A 26,152-nucleotide genomic window follows, 5' to 3' on the forward strand; every position below is an offset into this window, starting at 1 on the left:
AGCCTGGGCAACATGACAAAACCCCATCTCTATAAAAAATAAAAAATTTAGCTGGGTGTGGTGGTGCATGTCTGTAGTCCCAGCTACTTCAGAGGCTGAGGCAAGGGAATCACTTCAGGCCAGGAGGTCAAGGCTGCAGTGAGCTGTGATTGCGCCGCTGCACTCCAGCCTGGGAGTCAGCAAGGCCGTTCTCAAAAAACAAACAAACAAATAAAAACCCTTTATTTATAAAAATAAATAACCCTGGGACTGCAGGTCAGTTTGCTGACCCCTGATGCAGAATTTGGTTTTTTTTTTCTTGGATATAGGATCTTGTTCTGTCACCCAGGCTGGAGTGCAGTGGTGTGATCTTGGCTCACTGCAACCTCCACCTCCAAGGCTCAAGCAGTCCTCCTTACTCAGCCTCCTAAGTACCTGAGACTATAGGCACGTGCCATCACACTTGGCTAATTTGGAGATGGGGTTTTGCCATGTTTCCCAGAGTGGTCTTGAACTCTTGGGACTCAAGTGATCTGCCTGCCTAGGCCTCCTGAAGTGCTGGGATTACAGGTGTGAGCCATTGCACCTGGCCCAATGCAGAATTTTTTTTAAAAATTCTTTTTATCTAGTTCTTTCTTATATCTGAAGTTGAGCTTGGGGGGAGAATTTAAACATTTGAAGAGTATTGGCCATTAAATTTTATATCATTAGTCCATTATTTATAAAAATGATTTAATTCTAACTGTTCTTGCAATTTACAGGCGAGGTAGCCCTCTGTTGATTGCTGTACGGAGTGAACATAAACTTTCTACTGATCACATTCCTATACTCTACAGAACAGGTAAAATTACCTCTACAAATGGAGTGCAGTAGATATGAAGAATTATTTTCCTTAAGTTGGAATAAATGCCCCTTTGGTCAGATGCATATGTATATATAGTTCTGTCTAGACATGAAAAAGATTTGGTTTCGTGAGTTCTCTGATGATTAGAATTTTTTTTCTGTTGTGTATCCTTAGCTAGGACTCAGATTGGATCAAAATTCACACGGTGGGGATCACAGGGAGAAAGAGGTGGGAAATGCATTCTGCATGGATGGGGAGGATCTTATCCTCTTTTGTTTATTCTTTACTAATTCTTTTGTTCTTCAAGTGAATGAATGTGCTGGGCCTCTAAAAATGTGCTTATTTTATGGGGAAGCATATTTTGACATTTTTCTAATTTGCGGAGTATATTTTGCGTGTCTGCTTTTGGCATTTAGAAAGTGCTTTTAATAATTTCATTAAAATTTCTGAAATTTGAGAAAATAGTTGAAATTGTAAATTATTTTTTCCTTTGTTTTAAAATCATGTAGGATATATGCTTGGATTAGGAGAAGAGCATTGTGTGCTAGGTTATTATAGATTAACTAAGTGGTAGTTATTTGAATCATTTAGCCTAACTTTTAACTGAAATATGTTTAAATGGTCTTTATTTTATGCATGACATATTACTGTTGGATTTACATTTGCTATCTTGATTGGCTTTATTTGAATTTGTAGTGATTGTTCTTTTGTTGTCTATGTGTAAAGTTTATTTTTTGTTTTTCTTATTTATTTACTTTGATGTAACTTTCCATATTACTTTTTAAATAGCATGGCGGGAGGAGACAGGGTCTTGCTCTGTTGCCCAGACTGGAGTGCAGTGCAGTGGTGTGGTCATACCTCACTGCAATTTCAAACTCTTGGGCTCAGGCGATCCTCCTGCCTCAGCCTCTCAAATAGCTAGGACTACAAGTGTGTGCCATCACGCCTAGCTAATTCTTTTTTTTTTTTTTTTTTTTTTGAGACGGAGTCTTGCTCTGTCGCCCAGGCTGGAGTGCAGTGGCATGATCTCGGCTCACTGCAAGCTCTGCCTCCTGGGTTCACCATTCTCCTGCCTCAGCCTCCTGAGTAGCTGGGACTACAGACACCCACCACCACGCCTGGCTAATTTTTTTTTGTATTTTTAGTAGAGACGGGGTTTCACCATATTAGCCAGGATGATCTCATTCTCCTGACCTCGTGATCCGCCCGCCTTGGCCTCCCAAAGTGCTGGGATTGCAGGCGTGAGCCACCACGTCTGGCTAACACCCAGTTAATTCTTATTTTTAGGCAGGATTTTGCTCTCTCAGCTAGGCTGGAGTGCAATGGCTTAGTCATGGCTCACTGCAGCCTTGGCTGCCTGGGCTCAAGTGATTCTTCCCCCTCAGCCTCTTAAGTAGGTGAGACCACAGGCATGTGCCACCACCCCCAGCCAATTTTTTTATTTGTAAAGAGGAAGTCTCGCTCTGTTGGCCAGGCTGGTCTCAAACTCCTGGGCTCAAGGGATCCTCCTACCTCAACCTCCCAAATTACAGAGATTACAGAAATGAGCCATTGTGCCTGGCTCCCAGCTAACTGTAAATTTTTTGTACAATTGGAGTCTTGCTATATTGCCCAGGCTGCTCTTAAACTCCTGGAGTCAAGTGATCCACCCGCCTCAGTTTCCCAAAGTGCTGAGATCACAGGTGCCTAGAGAGCCTGTGCTGAGAGCCACTGTGCCCAGCCCAGAGGTGTTCTTTTCATTTAAACAGACATTGATATCTCAAATTTTTTGACCTTATTTATTTAGTTTTTGAAACAGTCTCGCTCTGTTGCCCTGGCTGGAATGCAGTGGCGTGATTTTGGCTCACTGCAACCTCCGCCTCCCGGGTGCACGTGATTCTTGTGCCTCAGCCTGCAGAGTAGCTGGAACTACCAGTGCACACCACCATGCCCAGCTAACTTTTGTAGTTTTAGTAGAGACGCGGTTTCGTCATTTTGGTCAGGCTGGTCTCGAACTCCTGACCTCAGGTGATCCGCCCACCTTGGCCTCTCAAAAAGTGTTGGGATTACAGGCGTGAGCCGCTGTGCCCAGACTCAAATTTTTAAACATATTTTAATTAAATATACTTTGTTATTTGAAGAATGAAGTTATCAGTATTTGGAGAAAAAACACAGTGAAACTCAAGCCTCGCAGGACATTTTATAAGCAAAGGTCGTTTTTTGTTTTTTTTTTTTTGAGACGGAGTCTCGCTCTGTCGCCCAGGCTGGAGTGCAGTGGTGTGATCTCGACTCACTGCAACCTGGGCCTCCCGGGTTTGAGCGATTCTCCTGCCTCAGCCTCCTGAGTAGCTGGGATTACAGGCATGTGCCACCACACCCGGCACATTTTTCTATTTTTAGTAGAGACGGGGTTTCACCATATTGGTTAGGCTGGTCTTGAACTCCTGACCTCATGATCCTCCCGCCTTGGCCTCCCAAAGTGCTGGGATTACAGGCGTGAGCCACCACACCTGGCCACATTTATTTTTTTAAAATGCTGAGCTCTCTTTTTATGTGTTTTTAAATTCACTTTTTTGTTTTTGTTTTTGAGACGAAGTCTTGCTCTGTCACCCAGGCTGGAGTGCAATGGCACAATCTCACCCCACTGCAACCTCTACCTCCCAGGTTTAAGTAATTCTCCCACCTCAGACTCTGGAATAGCTGGGACTACACGCACGCTCCACCACTCTCGGCTCATTTTTTGTGTTTTTAGTGGAGACGAGGTTTCACCATGTTGGCCCGGCTGGTCCTGAACTCCTGACCTCAAATGATCTGCCAGGCTCAGCCTCTGTTTTTTAAAATAAAAAACAGAGCCTGGCCTCTGTTTTTTAACATACAGTAATATTTACTCTTTTTCATGTAGTTTCACGAGTTTTGTCAGATGTGAAGTTGCATAACTACCAACACAATCAAGATACAGAACAATTTCATGACTCAATAAGTTCCCTCAACTTTCCCTCTGTCATCAACCCTTGTCCCATTCCTAGCCCCTGGCAAACACTATTATGTTATTTTTCTATAATGTTACTTTTTCTTGGATGTCATCTTATACTTATTTTTCAAAGTTTGGCATCTTTGCTGTTAAATATGAATGGGAAAAGTTAGTTTGTTTTCATCACTAAAACATAATCACAGATGGTGGAAAACTTTGAATATGCTTTTTTTGACTTTTATTGTTTTTAATATATAATTATATATTTGGTGTATATTTCAATACATGTGTACAATGTATAATGATCAACTCAGGATAATTAGCACATTTGAATATACATTTCTAATAATTATTATCAAGTCTGTCTTTATATGTACATTTTAAGAGGATAGGTAAAGTAGCAGTTTTTATAAGTATACTTGTGATATTCTCTGGCTGTTGTGTCCATAGTTCTGTTATGTCCTGGCCTTGGAGAAAGGTGCATTTTTGTCTCAGGACGTTTATGTAGTCTTCAACTAATAGATTTTTTTCCTATATTAGGCCAGTTTATAAAACTTTAGTATTCCAGTCTTGATGAAAATAATTAATGTCTTGACAAATTAAGTAGAGATGTCATAAATCTGAAATACAAGAATTAAAAGGATATTAGCTTTGCAAAAAGACCCTACTTTATCCTGACTTAAAGGAAGTATAAGAAAACCCAAGTTAGGCCGGGCGCGGTGGCTCAAGCCTGTAATCCCAGCACTTTGGGAGGCCGAGATGGGCGGATCACGAACGAGGTCAGGAGATCGAGACCATCCTGGCAAACACGGTGAAACCCCGTCTCTACTAAAAAATACAAAAAAACTAGCCGGGCGAGGTGGCGGGCACCTGTAGTCCCAGCTACTCGGGAGGCCGAGGCAGGAGAATGGCGTAAACCCGGGAGGCAGAGCTTGCAGTGAGCTGAGATCCGGCCACTGCACTCCAGCCTGGGCGACAGAGCAAGACTCCGTCTCAAAAAAAAAAAAAAAAAAAAAACACAAAACCCAAGTTAAAGAAGGGAGAGTTTCTTGGTTTATAAATTTTGTCCCTGACAGTGGGTGCCACATATGATATACCATGATTAGAGAGTGATATGCATCTGTTTTGTTTTAAAATCAGAATTAGTGTAGACTGCAACTTGATTTGTTATGCTGACTTGCTGCTAAAATCTAGTGAGGTTTTGTTATGAAATAATAAAATTAATTTGCCACTAGCCTTCATTTTCTTTTTCTTCTTTTTTTTTTTTTTTTTTTTTTTTTTTGAGAGAGTTTTTACTCTGTTGCTCAGGCTGGAATGCAATGGCGTGTGGTCTTGGCTCAGTGCAGCCTCCGCTTCCTGAGTTCAAGTGATTCTCCTGCCTCAGCCTCCCAAGTAGCTGGGATTATAGGCGCCTGCCACTATGTCTGGCTAATTTTTGTGTTTTTAGTAGAGACGGGGTTTCACCATGTTGGCCAGGCTGGTCTCGAACTCCTGACCTCAAGTGATCCTCCTGCCTTGGCCTTCCAAAGTGCTAGGATTACAGGCATGAGCCACTGTATTCATTTTATTTTTCCTTGCACAATTTTGATATTTTAAATGTAATTTTGTGATAATTATAGGTACACAAACTTATGTGTTAAGATCATCAGGTTTTGTATAAAGCTAAAATTATACACACTTTTGATGAAAAAAACCAGCTAATATTAAGGAATTACTTGCCTTTTACCTGGAAAAGAAATATTATATTAAAAAAACATATAATGTAGCACTTTTACCTGCCACGCACTCTTTGATAGTTGCTACTTCACTGTACACTTTTTGTCTGTTCTTACTGGCTTATTGCATGGAAATGAGGTGACCTACTTGGCTTTTTAAATTTGCTGAAATTGTTTTGTGTTGCTATGATTTTTTTCTTGATTTTGTAGAAAATTATGCATATTTCTACATTGTACGTGATTTTCTACATGTTTGCCAATTCATGTTAACTATATGCTTTAGGCAAAGACAAGAAAGGAAGCTGCAATCTCTCTCGTGTGGACAGCACAACCTGCCTTTTCCCGGTGGAGGAAAAAGCAGTGGAATATTACTTTGCTTCTGATGCAAGGTGAGCTTAGTTGATTCAAAGACATTTTTAGTAAAACTTCTCATTCTACAGGAAACCAAGATGTCATTGTGTATCAGTCTACTTGTGCTCTATGAGGCAACTATTTTAATTAAAGAAATATAGGTGACCATTTTGGAGATGGGGCTATAAGGACACTTTTTCTGTCATTTCAAAGAGTGTAGGTCAGTTTACCAAGAACACATATACTCCTTGAGACTTTTTCCAGTGTATTTATTTTAGAACTCTTACATTTTTTTCCTTCTTATTTCAGGAGCCTTATCTAGGTTTTGAAGGGAGGAGATTCTAGATTGAAGAGTAAAATGGCTTAGTTAGTATCCCAATTGTTATAGCATAGTTGCTAAACTATTGTAGTTTTAGTGTAATGTAGATACTCATATTTTACATTTGGAATTAATTTGCAGCATAATCACTTTTATAAAGGGATAGTAGTAGACTAAGACATTTTGAGAGAAAATGCAGGGGGATGTTTAAATGCATTTATAAATGAAATAGTAATGAGGATAAAATAAAATCACCCAAATTGCAAACAAGTATTTGAGTCATTCACTATACCTGAAAATAACAGAATATAATAAAAATGAGAAAATAATGCCATTTAGGGCATCAGGGAATGTATTATCTCAGTGGGAAAACAAGCTTTACTCTTTAATATTTTTACAGATGTGTAAGGTGTGTAGTCAGGGCTAAGATGTGTAAGATTACACAGTTGACAGTTACGGCTTAAATACACTGGAATTACAGAAACATATCAGCCTTTTCTCACTCATGTATACATTCATATTGAACACTCTGAGTGAAGCCATATGCTAACCTCAGGAGATAATGGTGAGTAAAAATAAAAATATTACTTGTCCTTAGAAGCTCTTCCTTAGTGAGGAGGCAAATTTTAAACAATGATCACACAAGCGTAGAATTCCAACGGTGACAAGAGCTGCAGAATGCTAGTAACAGGGTGATTTACCCTTGGTGGGTAAATTTCTTTAAGGAAATGATGTTTGAACCGAGAGTTAAGGAGAGATTAGGAGTTAATTAGGTTAAGAGGTAGAAGGAAGGAGGAACATTCATTTTTTGCAAATGGCTCAGCCTGTGAGAGTTTAGGATGGCTATGAGTGTGGCTGGAATAGAGAGAGTGAGAGGAAGCTTGGTGGAAGATGAAGCTGGAGAAGGAGGTATAGGGGTTACAGTAAGGCACTTTATTGTCTTTCTGTTTTTTTTTTTTTTTTTGAGACAGAGTCTTGCTCTGTCGCCCAGGCTGGAGTGCAGTGGCCGGATCTCAGCTCACTGCAAGCTCCGCCTCCCGGGTTTACGCCATTCTCCTGCCTCAGCCTCCCGAGTAGCTGGGACTACGGGCGCCCGCCACCTCGCCCGGCTAGTTTTTTGTATTTTTTAGTAGAAGCGGGGTTTCACCGTGTTAGCCAGGATGGTCTCGATCTCCTGACCTCATGATCTGCCTGTCTCGGCCAGTTTGTTGTCTTTCTAAGAGCCAAAGGGAAGCTGTCAAATGGTTTGTTGAGTGAAGGAGAAATCTTCATTGGAGTTGTTGCCTTTGATATCAGTTTTGGCAGAAATGGAGAATGGATGGAGAGAGATCAGAGACAAAGTGGGTGGACTAATTGGTAGATTGCTGCAGTGGTCCAGCCAAAGAACTGATGGGAGCTTGAATTTGTCTGGTGGTGGATATAGAAGCTTTGAGAGTATTTGGAAGTTAAAATTTCAGGACTTGGTAGTGGATAGAATGAGGAGGAAACAACCATGCTTTCTGGTCTAATCTATTTGGTTTAGGTTACTATGCAGAGATCCTTTTATTTTTTGTCCACAATGACCACCTTCCCCATACTTTCCTGTAGGGGATGGCATTAGTAACCAGAAAATTCTCCGAGATACTGCAGAGTGATAGAGTTTATATTGAAATTTGGTTCTTGTATCCAAATGATAGTTTCATTTATAGAAATGATCCTTGGTTATTGATTGTAATATCTCCTTGAAAATGTTATAGTGCTGTCATAGAACACACCAATCGCGTCATCTTTCTAGAAGATGATGATGTTGCAGCAGTAGTGGATGGACGTCTTTCTATCCATCGAATTAAACGAACTGCAGGAGATCACCCTGGACGAGCTGTGCAAACACTCCAGATGGAACTCCAGCAGATCATGAAGGGTAAAAGTTTTTGTCATGTTATAGCTTGCTGTCCTTAATGGAAAGAATATATTCTACTTCTTTTCCTAGCATATTGAATCTAGTAATGAATGGTGTGAGTGGAATCTTCCACATGATTAGGCAAAGGACAACCCTAGGAAAAGGGATGATTCTTTAGAGAAATTATCTGCTGTTTTTACAATCATCTTCAAACTAATTAATGATTTGTTTCTAACATTATAAAAAAGATTATTAACACTTGATACTTTAAAGATACTTTATAAACATAAATATAGTTCATGTTCTGTTCCTTTTTATTCTCTTTGTGCTTTAGTTTTCTTATATATAACATGAGGATAATAGAGCCTAACTCATTAAGGTTGTTTTGAGGATTAAGAAGCTACTATATGGCTGGGTGCAGTGGCTCACACCTGTAATCTTAGCACTTTGGGAGGCCGAGGTGGGCGGATCACCTGAGGTGGGGAGTTTGAGACCAGTCTGGCCTTGCCAACGTGGAGAAACCCCAACTCTACTAAAAAATACAAAATTAGCCGGGTGTGGTGGCACATGCCTGTAATCCCAGCTACTCGGGAGGCTGAGGCAGGAGAATGGCTGAAACCCCCGAGGCAGAGGTTTCAGTGAGCCGAGATTGCGCCATTGTGCTCCAGCCTGGGCAACAAGGGCGAAACTCTGTCTCAAAAAAAAAAGAAGCTACTATATATAAAGTCCTTAAAACAGTGTCTGACACACTTAGTCATATGTAATATTTGCTTCTGTTAAGTATTATAATTATTATTATACTGATGGGATTGTGGTAGGAATAGAAACTAACATTGGCCAGGCACAGTGGCTGATGCCTGTTATCTCAACTCTTAGGGAGGCCAAGGTAGGAGGATCACTTGAGCTCAGGAGTTTGAGACCAGCCTGGGCAACATAGTGAGATCCTGTCTCTACTAAAAATTAAAAAAAAAAAGGTCGGGTGCAGTGGCTCATACCTGTAATCCTAGTACTTTGGGAGGCCGAAGCAGGCAGATTGCCTGAACTCAGGAGTTCAAGACCAGCCTCAGCAACATAGCAAAACCCTGTTTCAACTGAAAATACAAAAAAAATTATGATCATGGTGACATGTACCTGTAGTCCCAGCAACTGGGGAGCCTGAGGTGGGAGAATCTTTTGAACCTGGGAGGCAGAGGTTGCAGTGAGGTGAGATTGTGCCACTGCACTCCAGCCTGGGTGACAGAGTGAGACTCTGTCTCAAACAAAACAAAACAAAACAAAACCATGAGCCGGGCATGATAGTGTGTGCCTGTGGTCCCAGCTACTAAGGTGGCTGAGGTGTGAGGATTACTTGAGCCCGGGAGATTGAGGCTGCAGTGAGCGGTGATCTTGCCACTTCACTTCAGTCTGGGTGACAGAGTGAGACCCTGTCTCAAAAAAAAAGTAAAAATAAGAAATAACATTTATTGCATGACTCTACATATATGTCAGATTTCTTGCTTTATTAATCCATACTGCAATCCATACTGTGAAGTAACTGGTCTCTTATTTTATAGATTAATAATTTCCCCAGCTTAGATAGTAAAGGATAGAACCGCAGTTTGAATGTAGGTTATACTCCAAAACTTAAAGCTTGTCTCATTTGACCTGGTGCGGTGGCTCACGCCTGTAATCCCAGCACTTTGGGAGGCTGAGGTGGGCGGATCATGAGGTCAGGAGTTCAAGACCAGCCTGGTCAGTATGGTGAAACCCTGTCTCTACTAAAAATACAAAAAATCAGCCTGGCGTAATGACACGCGCCTATAGTCCCAGTTACTCAGGAGGCTGAGGCAGGGGAATCAGTTGAATCCAGGAAGCAGAGATTGCAGTGAGCCTAGATTGCGCCACTCCACTTCAGCCTGGGTGACAGAGCGAGACTCCGTCTCAAAAAAAAAAGGCTTGTCTCTTTCACTTGTTTTGTTTTAACTGCACATTTCAAGTATGTAGTTAATTAAAAGTGACTTGTACTCTTACTTTTTTCCACATAGAGTAAAATATATTCACCCAATCTTTTAGGCAGTCATGTATAAATAAGTTTTCTATTGCATGACCTTTTGTTATATTTTATTTACCAAGATTTTATTAAAGGAGGGGGACTTTTGGTTGTTTACAAATCTTTTCTTATTCTTTGATTTGTTTTTGTTCTAATTATGTGATTTCTCTTACTGTAGGCAACTTCAGTTCATTTATGCAGAAGGAAATATTTGAGCAGCCAGAGTCTGTCGTGAACACAATGAGAGGAAGAGTCAACTTTGATGACTATACTGGTAATTACATATGAATTATTTTATTATTTCAGTGTCTCTTGTAGGAGGTGCCATTAACAACCTGAAAGTTCATTGCCCTTAATAGCCATGTAGAACAGCTACAGCTGTCAGCCGTCAGTGGAGCCCAGCCATCTTGGAAAAAGTTCTTTAGTGTATTATTCTACCTATATGAGATATCTAGAATAGTCAGATTCTCAGAAACAGAAAGTAGATTAATGGTTACCAGGGGCTGTGGGGAGGGGAAATGGGGAGTTACTATTTAAAGGGTACAGAGTTTCAGTTGTGGGATGATGAAATTACAGAGATGGATTGTAGTGATGGTTGCACAATAATGTGAATGTGCTTAATGCCACTGAATTGTACATTTAAAAATAGTTAAAATGGTAAATTTTATGTGTAGATCACCCATTGTGTACCAGGGACTGTCCTAGGTACTGTGAATTCTAAGAAGAATGAGACCTGATCCCGTTGCTGGGCAGCTTACATGTATCTGCCTAGTCTAGGTTTCCTTTCTGAGTGTATAAGTAAGTAAAAGTGTGAACTTCCCCAGAGGTCTTTCAGGTGTTTGCATGATGCCTTTGGATATCCTGTACCCTCCTGCATTTTTAAGGTAAAGGTGAGAGTACAACACCTTTTTTTTTTTTTTTTTTTTTTTTTTTAGGATGGAGTTTCGCTATTGTTGCCCAGGCTGGAGTGCAGTGGTGCCATCTTGGCTCACCACAGCTGTCACCTCCCGGGTTCAAGCGATTCTCCTGCCTCAGCCTCCCAAGTAGCTGGGATTACAGGCATCCACCACCAGAGGAATCGTATCTGCCTCTGTAGACAGAGAGGGTTGTTGAAGATGGTTGAGCTAGAGGAACTGGGAGAACAGCAGTAAATTCTTTTATGGTACTTATGGAAATGAGGCCAGGAAAAAGATTTATAGGGGAAGAAAATGAGAAAATGAGACAAACTTTGGGAAGTTCACGGTTTTAAAAAGTACTTTTGGCTGGATGCAGTGGCTCATGCCTGTAATCCCAGCACTTTGGGCACTCAAAGCGGGAGGATTGCTTGAGCTTAGGAGTTCTAGACCAGCCTGACCTCGTTTTTACTAAAAATTTTTTTAAAAATTAGCTGGGTGTGGTGGTGGGTGCCTATAGCCCTGGCTACTGAAGAGCTTGAGGTGGGAGGATTGCTTGAGCCCTGTAGATTGAGGCTGCAGTGAGCTCTGACTCCAGCACTGCACTGCAGCCTGGTTGAAAGACCTGTCTCAAAAAATAAATAAATACATAAAGAGTGCTTATATCTGTATTATGTACATAAAAGTTCTATAATAAAACAGGATAGCTGTCATCTTTTTTGTTGTTAGGATGAGGAGATTGAGGCTTTCAGTTTGCCAAAGGTCACATTGTTAGTCATTTATTGAACCAAACTAGTTCCCATGTATACATTGTTCTAAGTGCTCTCCATCCCCTCCCCTGTCCATCAGGCATTCTTTCTTTTGCCTGTAGTGATGGCCTACCTCATCTCAACAGGGATCAGGCTTTTCTCAAAAGCATCAAATTTAGAGCTTTGGACAGCTCCTTTCAGAACTATCCCAACTCTCCTTAGCCACCAGATATTTCTAGGACTAATATTAAGGAAACACTGTGGCCAGCTAATCTCACTGGCTTACATCCATGTCATTCTTTGTCATCATCTGCAGTACAGGTCTTTCTGGTAGTTGGTCTGCCTTTTTTTTTTTTTTTCTTTGCTTTTATGTTGAGTCTTTGCCTTTGATTGACCCTGATCAAGCCCTTTACTGTTGTTTCCTTTCTTCCCAGACATTTGTAATTAATGCCAAGGTCTGTGGAAAACACTGTAGGCAGAGGTACGCAAACAGGCTTGGTCTAGTGCAGGAACAGCAAGAAAAGGCCAGTCTGGCTGGTGTGGCCTGAGTGAGAGGGGATGTGCTAGGGTATTAGGTCAGAGTAAGCAGGAGACAGGTCGTATGGTACTTGAAGGCCAAAGTAAGTAGTTCGGATTTGATTATAAATTATTTGGGAAGCTAGTAATACTTTTTATTTTGTTTGGTTTTGTTTCCTAATTGCTAATTTTTAAAAATAGAGAAACATACCTTCTTTCATTATTGAAATTCAAAAAGGAGAACATATAATTATTCAAAAGATAAAAAGTAAAACACGTACCTTGGTTTTATAGTATAACTAAGATAAAAAAGAAGATGGGCTGGCTGGGCACGGTGGCTGACACCTGTAATCCCAGCACTTTGGTAGGCCAAGGTGGGTGGATCACAAGGTCGGGAGTCCGAGACCAGCCTACCCAACATGGTGAAACCCTCTCTACTAAAAATAGAAAAAAATGAGCTGGTCATGGTGGCTTGCGCCTGTAATCCCAGCTACTAAGGAGGCCGAGGCTGGAGAATTGCTTGAACTTGGGAAGCGGAGGTTGCAGTGAGCCGATACTGCACCACTGCACTCCAGCCTGGGCTACAGAGCAAGACTCTGTCTCAAAAAAAAAAAAAAAAAAAAAAAAAAAAGGAGGGGAGTTGAAGAGAGCAGGGGCAGAGTAGACAGACTGAAAATGGTTCAGAGAGAGCAGCAGGATGAGGCCCACGAGGAGGTACCTGTCATTCTCCTCAGCCAGATTTGGAACTGTTTGAGTCCAGAAGCTCTCAGTGCCTTGACCACTGTATTTACTTGGAGGGTGCTTAGGGAATTGTAGTTGAGCAGTTGAATGAATGTTGAATGGGAATTTCTCACAGGTAGAAAACTAGCCTGTGTGGAAGGATTTCTGGACAAGACACATGGAGAACAACATATAAATAGCTATAGAAACTGAAAACGAAAAAGAGGACAGACTTCATTGGAGGGTCTTTATGTTTTTAAAGGATCACTGTAAAAGATCCTTCTGGTAGCATATGGAGAGCAGACTCCAGGAGGTGGAGAACAGAAGAGAGAATTGGAGAATATTGCTGTTGTCCAGGGAGAGATGTTAGGTTTGAAGATAAATGTGGAGGGATCAGAACAATCAAGCATTTTGACTGAAGCATTAGGGGAATGAGGATGGCAAAGACTGAGAGAGAGTGGGTTTATGTTACTCTACAGAGCACCTTTCTGGGCACCAGAGGGGAAATAAACGTAACTGAGATCATGTTTTTCCCAGACAGGTTTATTGAGACATAATTAGATATAATAAAATTCATCATTCCTAGTATATAACTCTAAGTTTGACAAACCTCTACAACATAGTCATGATTATAACCTCTACAAAGTCAAGATGTAGAACAGTTCTGTCACTCCAAAAATTTCCTCGCACCCTATTGTTGTCAACGCCTCCTCCAGCTCCAGCCCTCAACATCTAATGGTCTGTTTTCTGTGTCCCTCTACTTTTGCCTTTAAGATAACTTTCAAAGAGAAGAACGTAAAAATGACTGACTAAGGTAGAATGTAATACATACTGTAATTGTGTGGGGATGTAGAGAGGTGAGTAAGGTCAGTTACAAGTTTGGGGGGCCCAATTAAGTTGTGACTTATTTAATTTACTTTTCAAAATTACAGAGAACTGTGCTTTCCAAGAGGAATATTCTTTAAAACAGCCGTATTCTTTATCATATTGGCAGTGGATACTCATAAAATGCGATTGCCTAGTTCACATGGTTCTTTGCTAAATAATTATATACACAAACTTTTATTTCAGTGAATTTGGGTGGTTTGAAGGATCACATAAAGGAGATCCAGAGATGCCGGCGTTTGATTCTTATTGCTTGTGGCACAAGTTACCATGCTGGTGTAGCAGTAAGTGCTTTTTAAAGTTTTAATTATGTTGAATATTAGAGAATATCTATAGACCAAGTAGTAGCTCTAATAACATACTATGTAAAACTATCGTTTGTTAATGTGTTATCTTTTCACTTTTGTGATAAAAACAGAAGATAAGGGGAGAAATTTACCAGCTGCTTGGAATTATTTATCAATGGAAGATCTGTAGAAAAGGTCCCTAGATACACAGATAGACCTTCTGCAACAGACTTCATGAAAGGCCAAGACGGGAAAAGTTTTCCGTGCTGTCCTAGACTTGTAGCCTAGGGAGCTTGCCTATATATATAAGAGCAGTCATTGGGTTTTGCTTAGCGTTGTTCACTTGCCCTAGACAGATGGCCTATATCATGTGTAAACCTCAATGCAGTTTTACTTTGTGGGCACATTACTGCAAAGAAAGGCAGTCTGCCTTTTTTTTTTTTTAATCAGATTTTATTCTTTAAATTGTTCTTTTAGAAGCTGAAATTCAGTATCAAAAACGTGTATTGTCAGTGCAGAAGCATAGGTATATGAGGGTATTTCCACATGTAGTTTCCTTAGAAGGAGAGAGTTTACGTGCTGCTGATGTCAACTCTTATAAACAGAAGGCCTTTACATTCAATTTCTGCTTTTAGGATTGATTTCCAAAGTTCACGACATAATTTTTTTATTTGCTGAGTCATAAATATTTATTAGGAGCCATTTATTTAAGCAGTGAGTGAAACTATCCGGTCACCTGCCCTTGCATCTCAACAAACTTTGCTCTTTTCAAAGACTACACCATATACCTCCTCCCCTCCTCCCCTAAAATTATATGGTCCTAAACAGAAAGTCTATGTAATATTGAAGGGTAGAGGTCTGAAAAAGTGATTGTTTTGTCCAGGTGCAGTGGCTCACACCTATAATCCCAGTGCTTTGGAAGGGCAAAGTGGGAGGATTACTTGACACCAGGAGTTTGAGCCTGGGTAACATAGCGAGACCCTATCTCTACCAAAAAAAAAAAAAAAAAGATTACCGGGGTGTGGTGGCAACTCCCTGTACTCCTAGCTACTTGGGAGGCTGAGGCAGGAGGATCGCTTGAGTTGAGAAGGTGAGGCTGTGAGCCTAGATTGCACTGCTGCACTCCAACCTGGGGGACAAAACCAGGCCCTGTCTCAAAAAAAAAAAAATATTTTGAACACGGGAAGAAGAAAGACGTAAACACGTTACTGGTGGCTTAGATCTATTACTGAATGAACCCTCTATTCAGAAATAGCAAATTTAATTAAATGCTTCATCTAATGCTAAGACAATTTTGGGGCAGCAGTTATATGCTCTGTTAGCATTCTCTAAGATTTTTTGTTGTTTTGTGGATACCAAGACTACTATAGTTAACAAACATTAGAAATCCCCTTGTGGTTTATCAGACAAAATAGTACCATTTATTTTATCCTGTTTTACATTTTTGTTGTTGTTTCATGACACATTTGCATGTTTTTTTTTTTTGTATCTATCTCTGTCCTGAATAATAACTGACTACACTCTAATCATTCGCAACCCATTTATGCCAGAGGTTGCAAAATTTGTTTGTGAAAAATCAGACTTTGGCCATGACCTTGAGTAGTAGGATATAAATAACTCCCACAAGCTTAGTGTTCCAATGATGGAACACTAGGCATAAATGATTTAAGTATGGCCTACTTAGTATGCTTTTCAAAATTTTAATTTTCTCTAGGTTTTGTAGTTGCATTCAGTGGAATTTATAGCATTAAGTTACTCTATTGTGATGGAAATATGTCATTTTGTGTATTTATAAAAAATTGTTTGCAGCTGGGTGCAGTGTTGTGTGCCTGTAGTTCCAGCTACTCAGAAGCTGAGGCAGGAGGATCACTTGAGACCAGGAATTCGAGGCTACAGTGCCCTATAATTATACCTCTGAATAGCTACTACACTCCAGCCTGAGCAACAAACCAAGACCCCATCTTTAGCCAAAAAAAAAAAAAGTTGCCCCAACTAAAAGAATAAACTATTAATTAGCACAGATAAATCTTGAGATTACTTTTTTGGGGTTTATTACTTTTAAATATCTGGTAAGCCTCCAGATTTCTATCTTTCTCTGTTCTTTCCCCATCTTTTTATTTTGAAGAATATGATTCCAGTGTAACATTTATATTATAAACTGGGTGAAAAGGTTTGGTTTACATTTATTTGTAGGAAAATATTTAGCATTTTAGTGTCAGTAACTTAATGTATAATGAATAAAATATATTAGTGGAAAAGAACAATAAAAGGAGCATTTTATCTTCAATGACTTTCTTTACATGATGTAATATTGTTAAAAAATGCCAAATCAAAGTTATTTAATATTTTTTGGGGAACCAGATAAAACGATTCTGCTCAAATTTGCGGGCAAGCGCAAGTTAAAGGGCTATGAAATAATGGCACCTTTAAGTTCTTTATTGCTGAGAAGGAGGAAAGCTGAGATGGGTGAGAGATGGGCAGGACCACTTGCCTGAAGAGGCTGGTGAAAGGCTGTCAGGATAGGTGAGCTCTAGAGTTAGAATTAAAGCAACACTAAATGTATACATTGGTTGAGCTTAAAGTTTTTGCTGCCTAAAAGTTAATTTTTCTGTTGTTTTTGATTTTCTGATGTTTAGTGTAAAAATAATTAGAATGGAAATTTACTGAAATGAAGGTTAAGCTACCTTTTGCACAGAGGAATACTGCTCCCTACTTCATTCCCTCTACCCCATCCCACAAAGGTTGAAAATAGCCTTCTTAAACAAGATTTCTAAAATATATTGACTACTTTTGGGAAATGGTCCTATTTATGAATACATTGTATTTTTAAAGTGTTTAATTTTTCTCTCTATATTTGTACATCTGTTATCTGATTTGAAAACCCTCGCTGACATGGGTATTACATGAATTTTCATTTTAAAGATTAGGAATTGGGTAGTTAGAGATAACATACAAGCTGACTCAGAACCATGCCCTTTCCACTTCTCACAATGTTTTATATGTATGAGTATGTTTCTTTATATGAATGTATGTGGCCAGGAGCGGTGGCTGACGCCTGTAATCCCAGCAGTTTGGGAGGCCGAGGTGGACAGATCATGAGGTCAGGAGATCGAGACCATCCTGGCCAACATGGTGAAACCCTATCTCTACTAAGCTGGGTGTGGTGGCGTACGCCTGTAGTCCCAGCTACTCAGGAGGCTGAGGCAGGAGAATCGCTTGAACACAGGAGGCTGAGGTTGCAGTGAGCTGAGACTCCGTCTCAAAAAAAAAAAAAAAGGAATGTATACATAGTTGTTTAAAGAGACTGATGGTAAAATGTTAGCTGTGCTTATCTCAATTGGTAGGATTTTGATTTTTTTAAAAAATATTTTAATCTAGGTTGTTTTTATTTTCTAACATGTCATTTTTGTAATCAGAAAAAGCAAAAACTATACATTGAATCCAAAGAAGTCCAATGAAAGAGTATTTGAAGGAAAGTTCTGTGACCAAGTAATCTTTTCTCTGCAGACACGTCAAGTTCTTGAGGAACTGACTGAGTTGCCCGTGATGGTGGAACTAGCAAGTGACTTCCTGGACAGAAACACACCAGTCTTTCGAGATGATGTTTGCTTTTTCCTTAGTCAATCAGGTGTGTTAATTTTAAAGACTTAAAGGGAAGGAAAGTGATTCTTTTCATAATTCTAGCATATCTTGGCAAAAGCTGATATTTAAAGATAAACTGGCATTGCAGATGACTTGACGAACACAGATTTATTTTAATATTACATAATTCTTTATGAATTAGTAAAAATGAACACCTTTTATGTTCAAAGAGCTGGATTTTCAGTGACAGAAGGGAGATGCTGACAAGCCCATATTAAAGTTTTATAAATTTATTAAATGGATGTTTTGTATTTTATTTAAAACAAGTAATATTGTTGAAAGTGTGGTCAATTTGTTTTTGCTGCTAAGAAACAACATATGCTAAAACTGTTCTGTATGTGTTATGCTTGTCCTACTTTTTGCACAGGTGAGACAGCAGATACCTTGATGGGTCTTCGGTACTGTAAGGAGAGAGGAGCTTTAACTGTGGGGATCACAAACACAGTTGGCAGTTCTATATCACGGGAGACAGATTGTGGAGTTCACATTAATGCTGGTCCTGAGATTGGTGTGGCCAGTACAAAGGTAAATTCTTGACTCATTTCTCTGATGATTATTTAATCATAGTGTCAGTGAAGCAGACTAGTCTATAGACTAGTCTGTGTCTTATTTTTTTAACAGTTACAGAACTCACACATTTTACTAATCATTGTAAATACTGTAGGACTTAAGGGTCAGTTAGATAAAAGACTTGTCATTCTCTCCCTCCTCCTAATCTTAGAGTTTAAAAGGGACTTATGTATATAATGGAAGTCCATTTTGAAAAGGTCTCTGCTGGCTATCCTTGTCTATCACTTACTGCCCTCCTGCTAGGCACAGTAAGATACATAACAAGTATATAACATCCTCTTCTTTTATGAAGTATAGTCTGGAATTCGAAAAGTAACAAATTAGAAACATCCACTTGAACCATTTTTGGAATTTTTATTTACCTATTTATGGTTTCTAATAAATAATGTAAAAATGTACATACTACCTCTGAAAATTTGTAAGGAGGAATACACCTTTGGTATACAATTTGGCAAGTGCCGGGCATGTGGCTCACGCCTGTAATCCCAGCACTTTGGGAGGCTGAGCTGGGCAGATCACTTGAGCTCAGGAGTTCAAGACCAGCCTGGCCAACATGGTGAAACCCCGTCTCTACTAAAAATACAAAAATTAGCCAGGTGTGGTAGTACGTGCCTGTAATCCCAGCATACCCGGGAGGCTGAGGCAGGAGAATCACTTGACCCTGGGAGGTGGAGGTTGCAGTGAACCGAGATCATGCCACTGCACTCCAGCCTGGGTGACAGAGTGAGAGTCCATCTAAAAAAAAAAAAAAATTAAAATTTGGCAATTAAAAAAAAATTTTTTAATGAATATTGTATGACAGTATCTGTTTCTCTTTAGATATTGCTCTGGGGAGGTTTAAAGGTGCTGTCTTGTTTTTTGAAAGCCTAGTAAGACTACTTTGCTCTTTGGAATTGGAATATGCATAAATTTAGGAGGCTAATAAAAATAGGAAATCTTAGAAAGTTGTATAAATATAAGAGATGTTATCCCTCCACAGGTGTTTTTGGCGGTTTTAGGTTTGTTTGTTATTTAGAGACAGGGTCTTGTTTTGTCACCCAGGCTGGGGCTGGAGTGCAGTGACAGAAATCATAGCTCCCTGCAGCCTCAGATTCATGGGCTCAAGTGATCTCTGCCTCAGCCTCCTGAGTGGCTGGAACTACAGATGCACCACTGTGTGTGGCTAGTTTTTTTTTTTTTTTTTTTTTTTTTTTAAAGACCGGGTCTTTCTATGTTGCCCAATGTGTTACTTTTTATGATTTCACATTTTTGTTTTCTCAGTATTTTTCTGCTTAAGTTTGATATTTCTTGCTGATTATCTAATAAGATGTTGGGGTATTGGTGGATTTGAGTTTAATTAAAGAATTGTGGAAGACAATGTTAAGGTGTGCATAACCGCATTTGAGTTTTTCCCTCAAAGATTCTCATAGAGAATTTTTTGTAGAAAGTTTGTGATTCTTACATAAAAATTCTTCTTTTCTTTTCCTTTTTTTTTGGAGATGGAGTCTCACTCTGTTGGCTAGGCTGGAGTGCAGTGGCGCGATCTCAGCTCACTGCAACCCCCACCTCCTCGGTTCAAACGATTCTTCTGCCTCAGCCTCCCAGGTAGCTGGGATTATAGGCACGTGCCACCACACCTGGCTAATTTTTGTATTTTTAGTAGAGATGGGGTTTCACTGTGTTGGCCAGGCTTGTCTCGAACTTCTGACCTCAAGTGCTCTGCCTGCCTCGACCTCCCAAAGTGCTGGAATTACAGGCATGAGCCACTGTATCTGGCCCTTTTTTTTTGAAACAGGGTCTCTCCTCTCTGTCATCCAGGGTAGATAGAGTGCAGTGGTGCAATCATGACTTACTGCAGCCTGGGCCTTCCCAGCCTCAGGCAATCCTCCCACCTCAGCCTCCTGAGTAGCTGGAACTACAGGTACAGGCCACCACCCATGCCTGGCTAATTTTTGTATTTTTTTGTAGAGACGGAATTTTACCATGTTGCCCAGGCCAGTCTCTAACTCTTGGGTTCAAATGATCTGCCTGCCTTCGCCTCCCAAAGTGCTGGTGTTATAGGCATAAAAACTCTTGAGTGAGATTTTTATTTCTTGGGTATTTTGATATTGCTAACACTATAATTTACAGAGTGCTAAAACTTGAATTTTCTCCATGTGGTAATTAAAATGTGTTACATGTTTGTACTTGGGTTTCCATCCTGTTGCTGAGTAAATGACAGCCACCTTTAGTAGCACTTAACGATTTGATTAGGGGATTGGAATCTCAGAGCCTCTTTATTTATAACAGATTGTGAAACAAGGGCTACAACGTGGTGTATGTGGGGTATGGGATTGTTTGATTGGATGGATGCCATTGACTTAATCTTTTCTGGAATTGTGAACTGCCAAGGGAAATATATATATTTTATATTTCTCATTCCTTTGTTTATGAGACACCTGTTATCCTGGCACTTTGGGTGGCTGAAGTGGGAGGACACCTTGAGGCCAAGAGTTCAAGACCAGCCTGGGCAACATAGTGAGACCTCATCTCTATAAAAAATTCAAAAATTAGCAGGGCATGGTGGTGCATGCCTGTAGTCCCAGCTATTCAGGAGGCTGAGGCAGGAGGATCCCTTGTACCCAGGAGTTTGAGGCTGCAGTGAGCCATGAGCATACCACTACACTCTAGCTTGGATGACAGAGTGAGACCCTATCTTAAAAAAAATAATAATACATTAGCATTGGTATACCCACCATCTAGCTTCTACCATAGCATATTCACCAATTTTAAGTGTACAGTTTTAGTGAATTCATTTGGCTGTGCAACTGTTATCACAATCCAGTTTTAGAAGATGATCACCTGAAATATTCCTTTGTGTTTCTTTATAGTCAATCCTCACGCCTACCCTCCAGCCTCATACTCAGGAACTACTGTTTTCTCTTGCTGTATTGTGGCATTTTCCAGAAAATTCTTGTAAATGGAGTTGTATAACACGTTTTGTATGTCTAGCTTCTTTCATTTAGCCCGAAGTTTGTTTTTTAAATAAAACCAGTTAAATTTAGCAGTGAGGTATTGTATACCAACTTTAGTAACGCTAATGAGTTCTGATGACCCTCTGCTGTTGGACCAGCTGAGCCTAAAGTTTTTGAGATTTGTTCGTGTTGTTATTTGTGTCAGTAGTTCGTTCTTACTGCATTTTTTAAAAATATCTTTTTATTTTAAAATAACTATACAGGAAGTTGCAAAGATAGTACGGAGAAGTCTTATGTACTTTTCACCCATTACCCGCAATGGTTACCACATGTATAAGACAAATTAGCGTCTTTTTAGTACAGACTTTAATTTTTTTCAAAAATGACTCTTAAAAAATTTAGTAAGTATGGCAATTTAGTATTACTTTCATTTTTCTTGGGTTCTAAAGTAATTTTATTCAATTGTCTTAGACATTTTGGGTTTAGCTACTTACAATACGTTTTGGGTTATTTAGTCACAGACCATTCCAGATGGCAAATAAAAGTTTTTATGTTAATGGATGTTGAAAAAAGTTGATTATTATTACTATGATTATTATTGTTATTTTGAGATGGAGTTTTGCTCTTGTTGCCCAGGCTGGAGTGCAGTGGTGTGATCTCTGCTCACTGTAACTTCTGCCCTCCGGTTTCAAGCGATTCTCCTGCCTCAGCCTCTTGAGTAGCTGGGATTACAGGTACCCGCCACCACACCCGGCTAATTTTTGTAGTTTTAGTAGAGACTGGGTGTCACCATGTTGGCCAATCTGGTCTCAAACTCCTGACCTCGTGATCCACCCACCTTGGCCTCCCAAAGTGCCGGGATTGCAGGCGTGAGCCACCGCGCCTGGCCAAATAGTTAATTATTGATCCTAATCCGTGGGCCCAGTGATGGAGCTAGTAGAATTCTGTGATCTTGCTTATAAATTCTCAACTTTGCCTGAAAAACTGTCAGGATTAGAGGGATCTTACTGAGTTTCTCATAGTGTCAGACCATGGATAATTTGATACCTCTGGAGTAATTGATGGGTATAAATGGTAGGTTCAGCAGTTTTTATATGTTATTGCAGGTGTTTAGAATTTCACCAAAGTGCTGACTTTTGTTGATTTAAAAAAAATAAAAATGTAACTTTGTTTTTGGCTGAACAAAAAGAAAAACCAAGTTTAACATTTCAGAGTCAGCATTTTCCTGGTAAACTCTTTGAAACCTCAGTAGATTCTAAATGTAGGGTATAGCTTCTTTTTCCTCATAATTGGTTTCCTAGTATGTATTGATGAAATTAAAAATATGAAATTGAAATTAGAAATTAAACTGTAATAGCAATGCAATGGAAAAACATATGGATTAAAGTTGCTCTGTTTAATATTTGTACTTAAAAACTAGTGTTCAGATGGTTTCAGTTCAAACAAATAAACACTAGTTTGTAGAATAACATTTTTAGTTGTGGGCTACAAGAACTGGGATACTCATTATCTGATCAGTTTGGATTGGAAACAGTTTAAGTATCCCAGGGGTCCAAGATACCTCTGACCTGGTAGTATATTTTGTGATTAGTTGATTTATTGAAAGTAAACCACAGTAGGAAGAAGTAGACTGGAAGAGACTGGAATTTAGAGTATAGATGTGCTCATTAGTCTTGGAGGTGGAGGACTTCAAATTCACTTTAGTATTATGGGAAAAGATTAGAATCTGCTGGTAGAATATAATAGGTGTACAGGGAGGCAGTTGTGGAGGACCATGTGAGCAGCTGGAGGCTGGGAAGTCCAGCAAGAGGAAACAGGGAGTCTCATGTAATTATTGGGATGATAGGGAGTTACCAGACTGTGATTTTATTATAGAGGGAGTCTCATTATCCACATCATGCCAGGAAATCACTAATGGATTAATCCCTTATCAAGAGAAGAGTAATAGAAATTCAGCATATAATCCATGTGCACGCGCACGCGCGCGCGCACACACACACACACACACCCCTTAGAATAAATTTCCTAAAGCTAAAATTAAAACACTGTAACTGATAACAGCACAATAACCTACTGTTTTAATAAAAGAGATGTAAGTAAAAACCTCAAATATCTGAAACATAAAAATGTTTTCCTTAATAACTATTGGTTAAAAAAAAATCAGAACTACCATTAAGAAAAATTTACTAGGCCGGGCGCGGTGGCTCAAGCCTGTAATCCCAGCACTTTGGGAGGCCGAGACGGGCGGATCACGAGGTCAGGAGATCGAGACCATCCTGGCGAACACGGTGAAACCCCGTCTCTACTAAATAGTACAAAAAAACTAGCTGGGCGAGGTGGCGGGCGCCTGTAGTCCCAGCTACTCGGGAGGCTGAGGCAGGAGAATGGCGTAAACCCGGGAGGCGGAGCTTGCAGTGAGCTGAGATCCGGCCACTGCACTCCAGCCTGGGCGACAGAGCGAGACTCCGTCTCAAAAAAAAAAAAAAAAAAAAAAAAAGAAAAACTTACTAGAGGCCAGGCGTGGTGGCTCACGCTTGTAATCCCAGCACTTTGGGAGGCCAAGGTGGACGGATCACTTGAGGACAGGAGTTCAAGACCAGCCTGGCCAACATAGTGAAACCCTGTCTCTACTAAAAAAATACAAGAAAATTAGCTGGGCATCATGGCGGGTGCCTGTAATCCCAGCTACTTGGGATGGCTGAGGCAGGAGAATCACTTGAACCCAGGAGGCTGAGGTTGCAGTGAACCAAGATCACGCCATTGCAATCCAGCCTGGGCAACAAGAGCACAACTGTGTCCCCCCCGCCCGCAAAAAAAAGACTTACTAGAAAAAAGTAAACAATGAATAATAGAGGTAAAAATTTAGAGCGTGTGGCCAAAGTGATAAATAGAGGTAAATTGCATTAAATTCCTAGCACAAATTGAAGAAAATACTATATTTTTAAATGGAAAGATTGTAAAGAAATGACGTATCTCGGGATAGAATTAGTGTTCCTTCAACTTGCGCTAAAATTAATTTCAAACAGACTAAAAAATAAAAAGGAACAATGAAAACAACAGAAGTAAGAAAATTTAATAATACTTAGCTTATGTTAGGATATGGAAGGATTATCTGAGTCTAAAAATTATGTCAACACCAATATAAAAGGTCAGTCCATGATGAGAAAAAATATTTGAGACATAACAATAACTACCTTCTTAAAACCAATTTGAAAAAAACTCAAGTTGAAAAACAGGTGAGGAACAACAAAGTCAGTTGTCAAAAGAGAAAATATAAATGGTCAACAAACATGAAAAAAGAGCTTAGTTTTAGGATTCAAGATATGTATGTTAAAATAGTACTGAAGGTTCATTGTCCAGCAGTCAAAATGGTAAAAATTTGCTAAAGAGATAATTCTCAACATTTCACAGTACTTGACAAACCAGGCACATCTCACATTCACATAAAGTTAGGAAGAATGAAAATAGTGTTGGCAGTAGGATTGTGAGTTTTAAAATATGTACAATTCTGTATCCTAAGAAAATAATTGTCTTTTAGTTCAAGCTGTCATCAATAAAATTTATAGTACATTTTGAGCCTGTATATCCAGGCATTATACAGAACTGAATGTGTTACATTTGTCTCATTTAATTGTCATGATAATCTTATAAGTGTCAGGTGCATTTAACAGATGGGGTATCTGAGGCCTAAAGAGATGAAAACTGATCAAGGTTATAATGTAACTTGACAGTTCAGTTTTGGGAATACACTTGTACTATTATTTACGAGTGAAAGCAAGTTATAAAATTGTACCTGCTAGTAATTAATTTTCTTAACTATGTAAAGAAAAAGAAAAACAGTAAAAACTTTAAGGCAATATTCACAAGTGTTATTAATAGCATATTATTAATGTAATTATATTAACAGATGAGAGTAAAGATAATTTTACTTTTCAACAATTGTACTTTCTTTCCTTTTTTTTTTTTTTTTTTTTTTGATGCCAAACTTAAAAAATAAAACTGGGAGTGAGGAACAGCCAATAGGCAAAGGTGAAAATCAAAAAGCAATTAAAAAAAAAAAAATCCAACAATACCAGTGCAAGTACTCCAAGGAGAGTTTATCAAGTACTTGCCTTTTGACTTACACCAAAAACTAAATTTGGTTAGGCACATGCTGATTTACTCATCTTTTCCTTCCTTTCTTAGGGATATTAGGAATTTTATAAGCATTCAATGGATTTATAAGGCGTTTGGCTTTTGTATCTAAGAAATAAAGGTTATGTCATTTGTTCAAAATTCAGAAAAGGAGAATAGTGATTTCCTAAGTACTGATTCAGGTCACTGTTACTAAGGTAGTTACATTTATTTTTTTATTTTATTTTTGTTTTTTGGAGACAGGGCCTCCCTCTGTCACAGGCTGCAGTGCTGTGGTGCGATCCTGGCTCACTGCAACCTCTGCCTCCTGGGCTCAAGTGATCCTCCTGAGTAGCTGGGACCACAGGTGTGCACCACCACACCCAGCTAATTTTTAAATTTTTTTTTAGAGACAGGGTTTTGCTATGTTGCCCAGGCTGGTCTCGAACTCCTAAGCTCAAGCGATCCACCCACCCAACCTTCCAAAGTGCTGAGATTACAGGCGTGAGCCACCGTGCTTGGCCCTAACGTAGTTTTAAAAGATAGAGAATGTATACCATAAAACCAATGGGAATTTTATTTTCAGCTTTTTAAAATTAAAAGTTCTAAATTCTTAAGATGCGGCTGCAACTAATTGTCTTGCTTTTTTGTGATGTTTCAGGCTTATACCAGCCAGTTTGTATCCCTTGTGATGTTCGCCCTTATGATGTGTGATGATCGGATCTCCATGCAGGAAAGACGCAAAGAGATCATGCTTGGATTGAAACGGCTGCCTGGT

General features: G+C 39.5%; 3 protein-coding genes across 8 annotated transcripts in view; 2 read left to right on the forward strand and 1 right to left on the reverse strand.

The window, feature by feature from the left end:
- SNRNP27 (small nuclear ribonucleoprotein U4/U6.U5 subunit 27) overlaps positions 1–26,152 on the reverse strand; it is a 716,203-nt gene that overhangs the window by 561,570 nt on the left and 128,481 nt on the right. The gene's annotated exons all lie outside the window — the stretch shown is intronic.
- CNRIP1 (cannabinoid receptor interacting protein 1) overlaps positions 1–26,152 on the forward strand; it is a 1,091,934-nt gene that overhangs the window by 65,258 nt on the left and 1,000,524 nt on the right. The gene's annotated exons all lie outside the window — the stretch shown is intronic.
- GFPT1 (glutamine--fructose-6-phosphate transaminase 1) overlaps positions 1–26,152 on the forward strand; it is a 67,712-nt gene that overhangs the window by 33,413 nt on the left and 8,147 nt on the right. For 4 of the 6 annotated variants that reach the window (XM_050754420.1, XM_050754421.1, XM_050754418.1 and 1 more), the window contains 9 exons: positions 741–820; positions 998–1,051; positions 5,772–5,877; positions 7,895–8,058; positions 10,245–10,340; positions 14,016–14,113; positions 17,624–17,744; positions 18,126–18,283; positions 26,036–26,150. In XM_050754420.1, coding sequence (XP_050610377.1) covers positions 741–820; positions 998–1,051; positions 5,772–5,877; positions 7,895–8,058; positions 10,245–10,340; positions 14,016–14,113; positions 17,624–17,744; positions 18,126–18,283; positions 26,036–26,150 — 992 coding nt within the window. The remainder of the gene's footprint in view (positions 1–740; positions 821–997; positions 1,052–5,771; positions 5,878–7,894; positions 8,059–10,244; positions 10,341–14,015; positions 14,114–17,623; positions 17,745–18,125; positions 18,284–26,035; positions 26,151–26,152) is intronic. The other 2 variants (XM_050754419.1, XM_050754417.1) reach the window with 1 other exon arrangement.

This window comes from Macaca thibetana, chromosome 13, assembly GCF_024542745.1.
Source record: "Macaca thibetana thibetana isolate TM-01 chromosome 13, ASM2454274v1, whole genome shotgun sequence".
NCBI lineage: Eukaryota > Metazoa > Chordata > Mammalia > Primates > Cercopithecidae > Macaca > Macaca thibetana.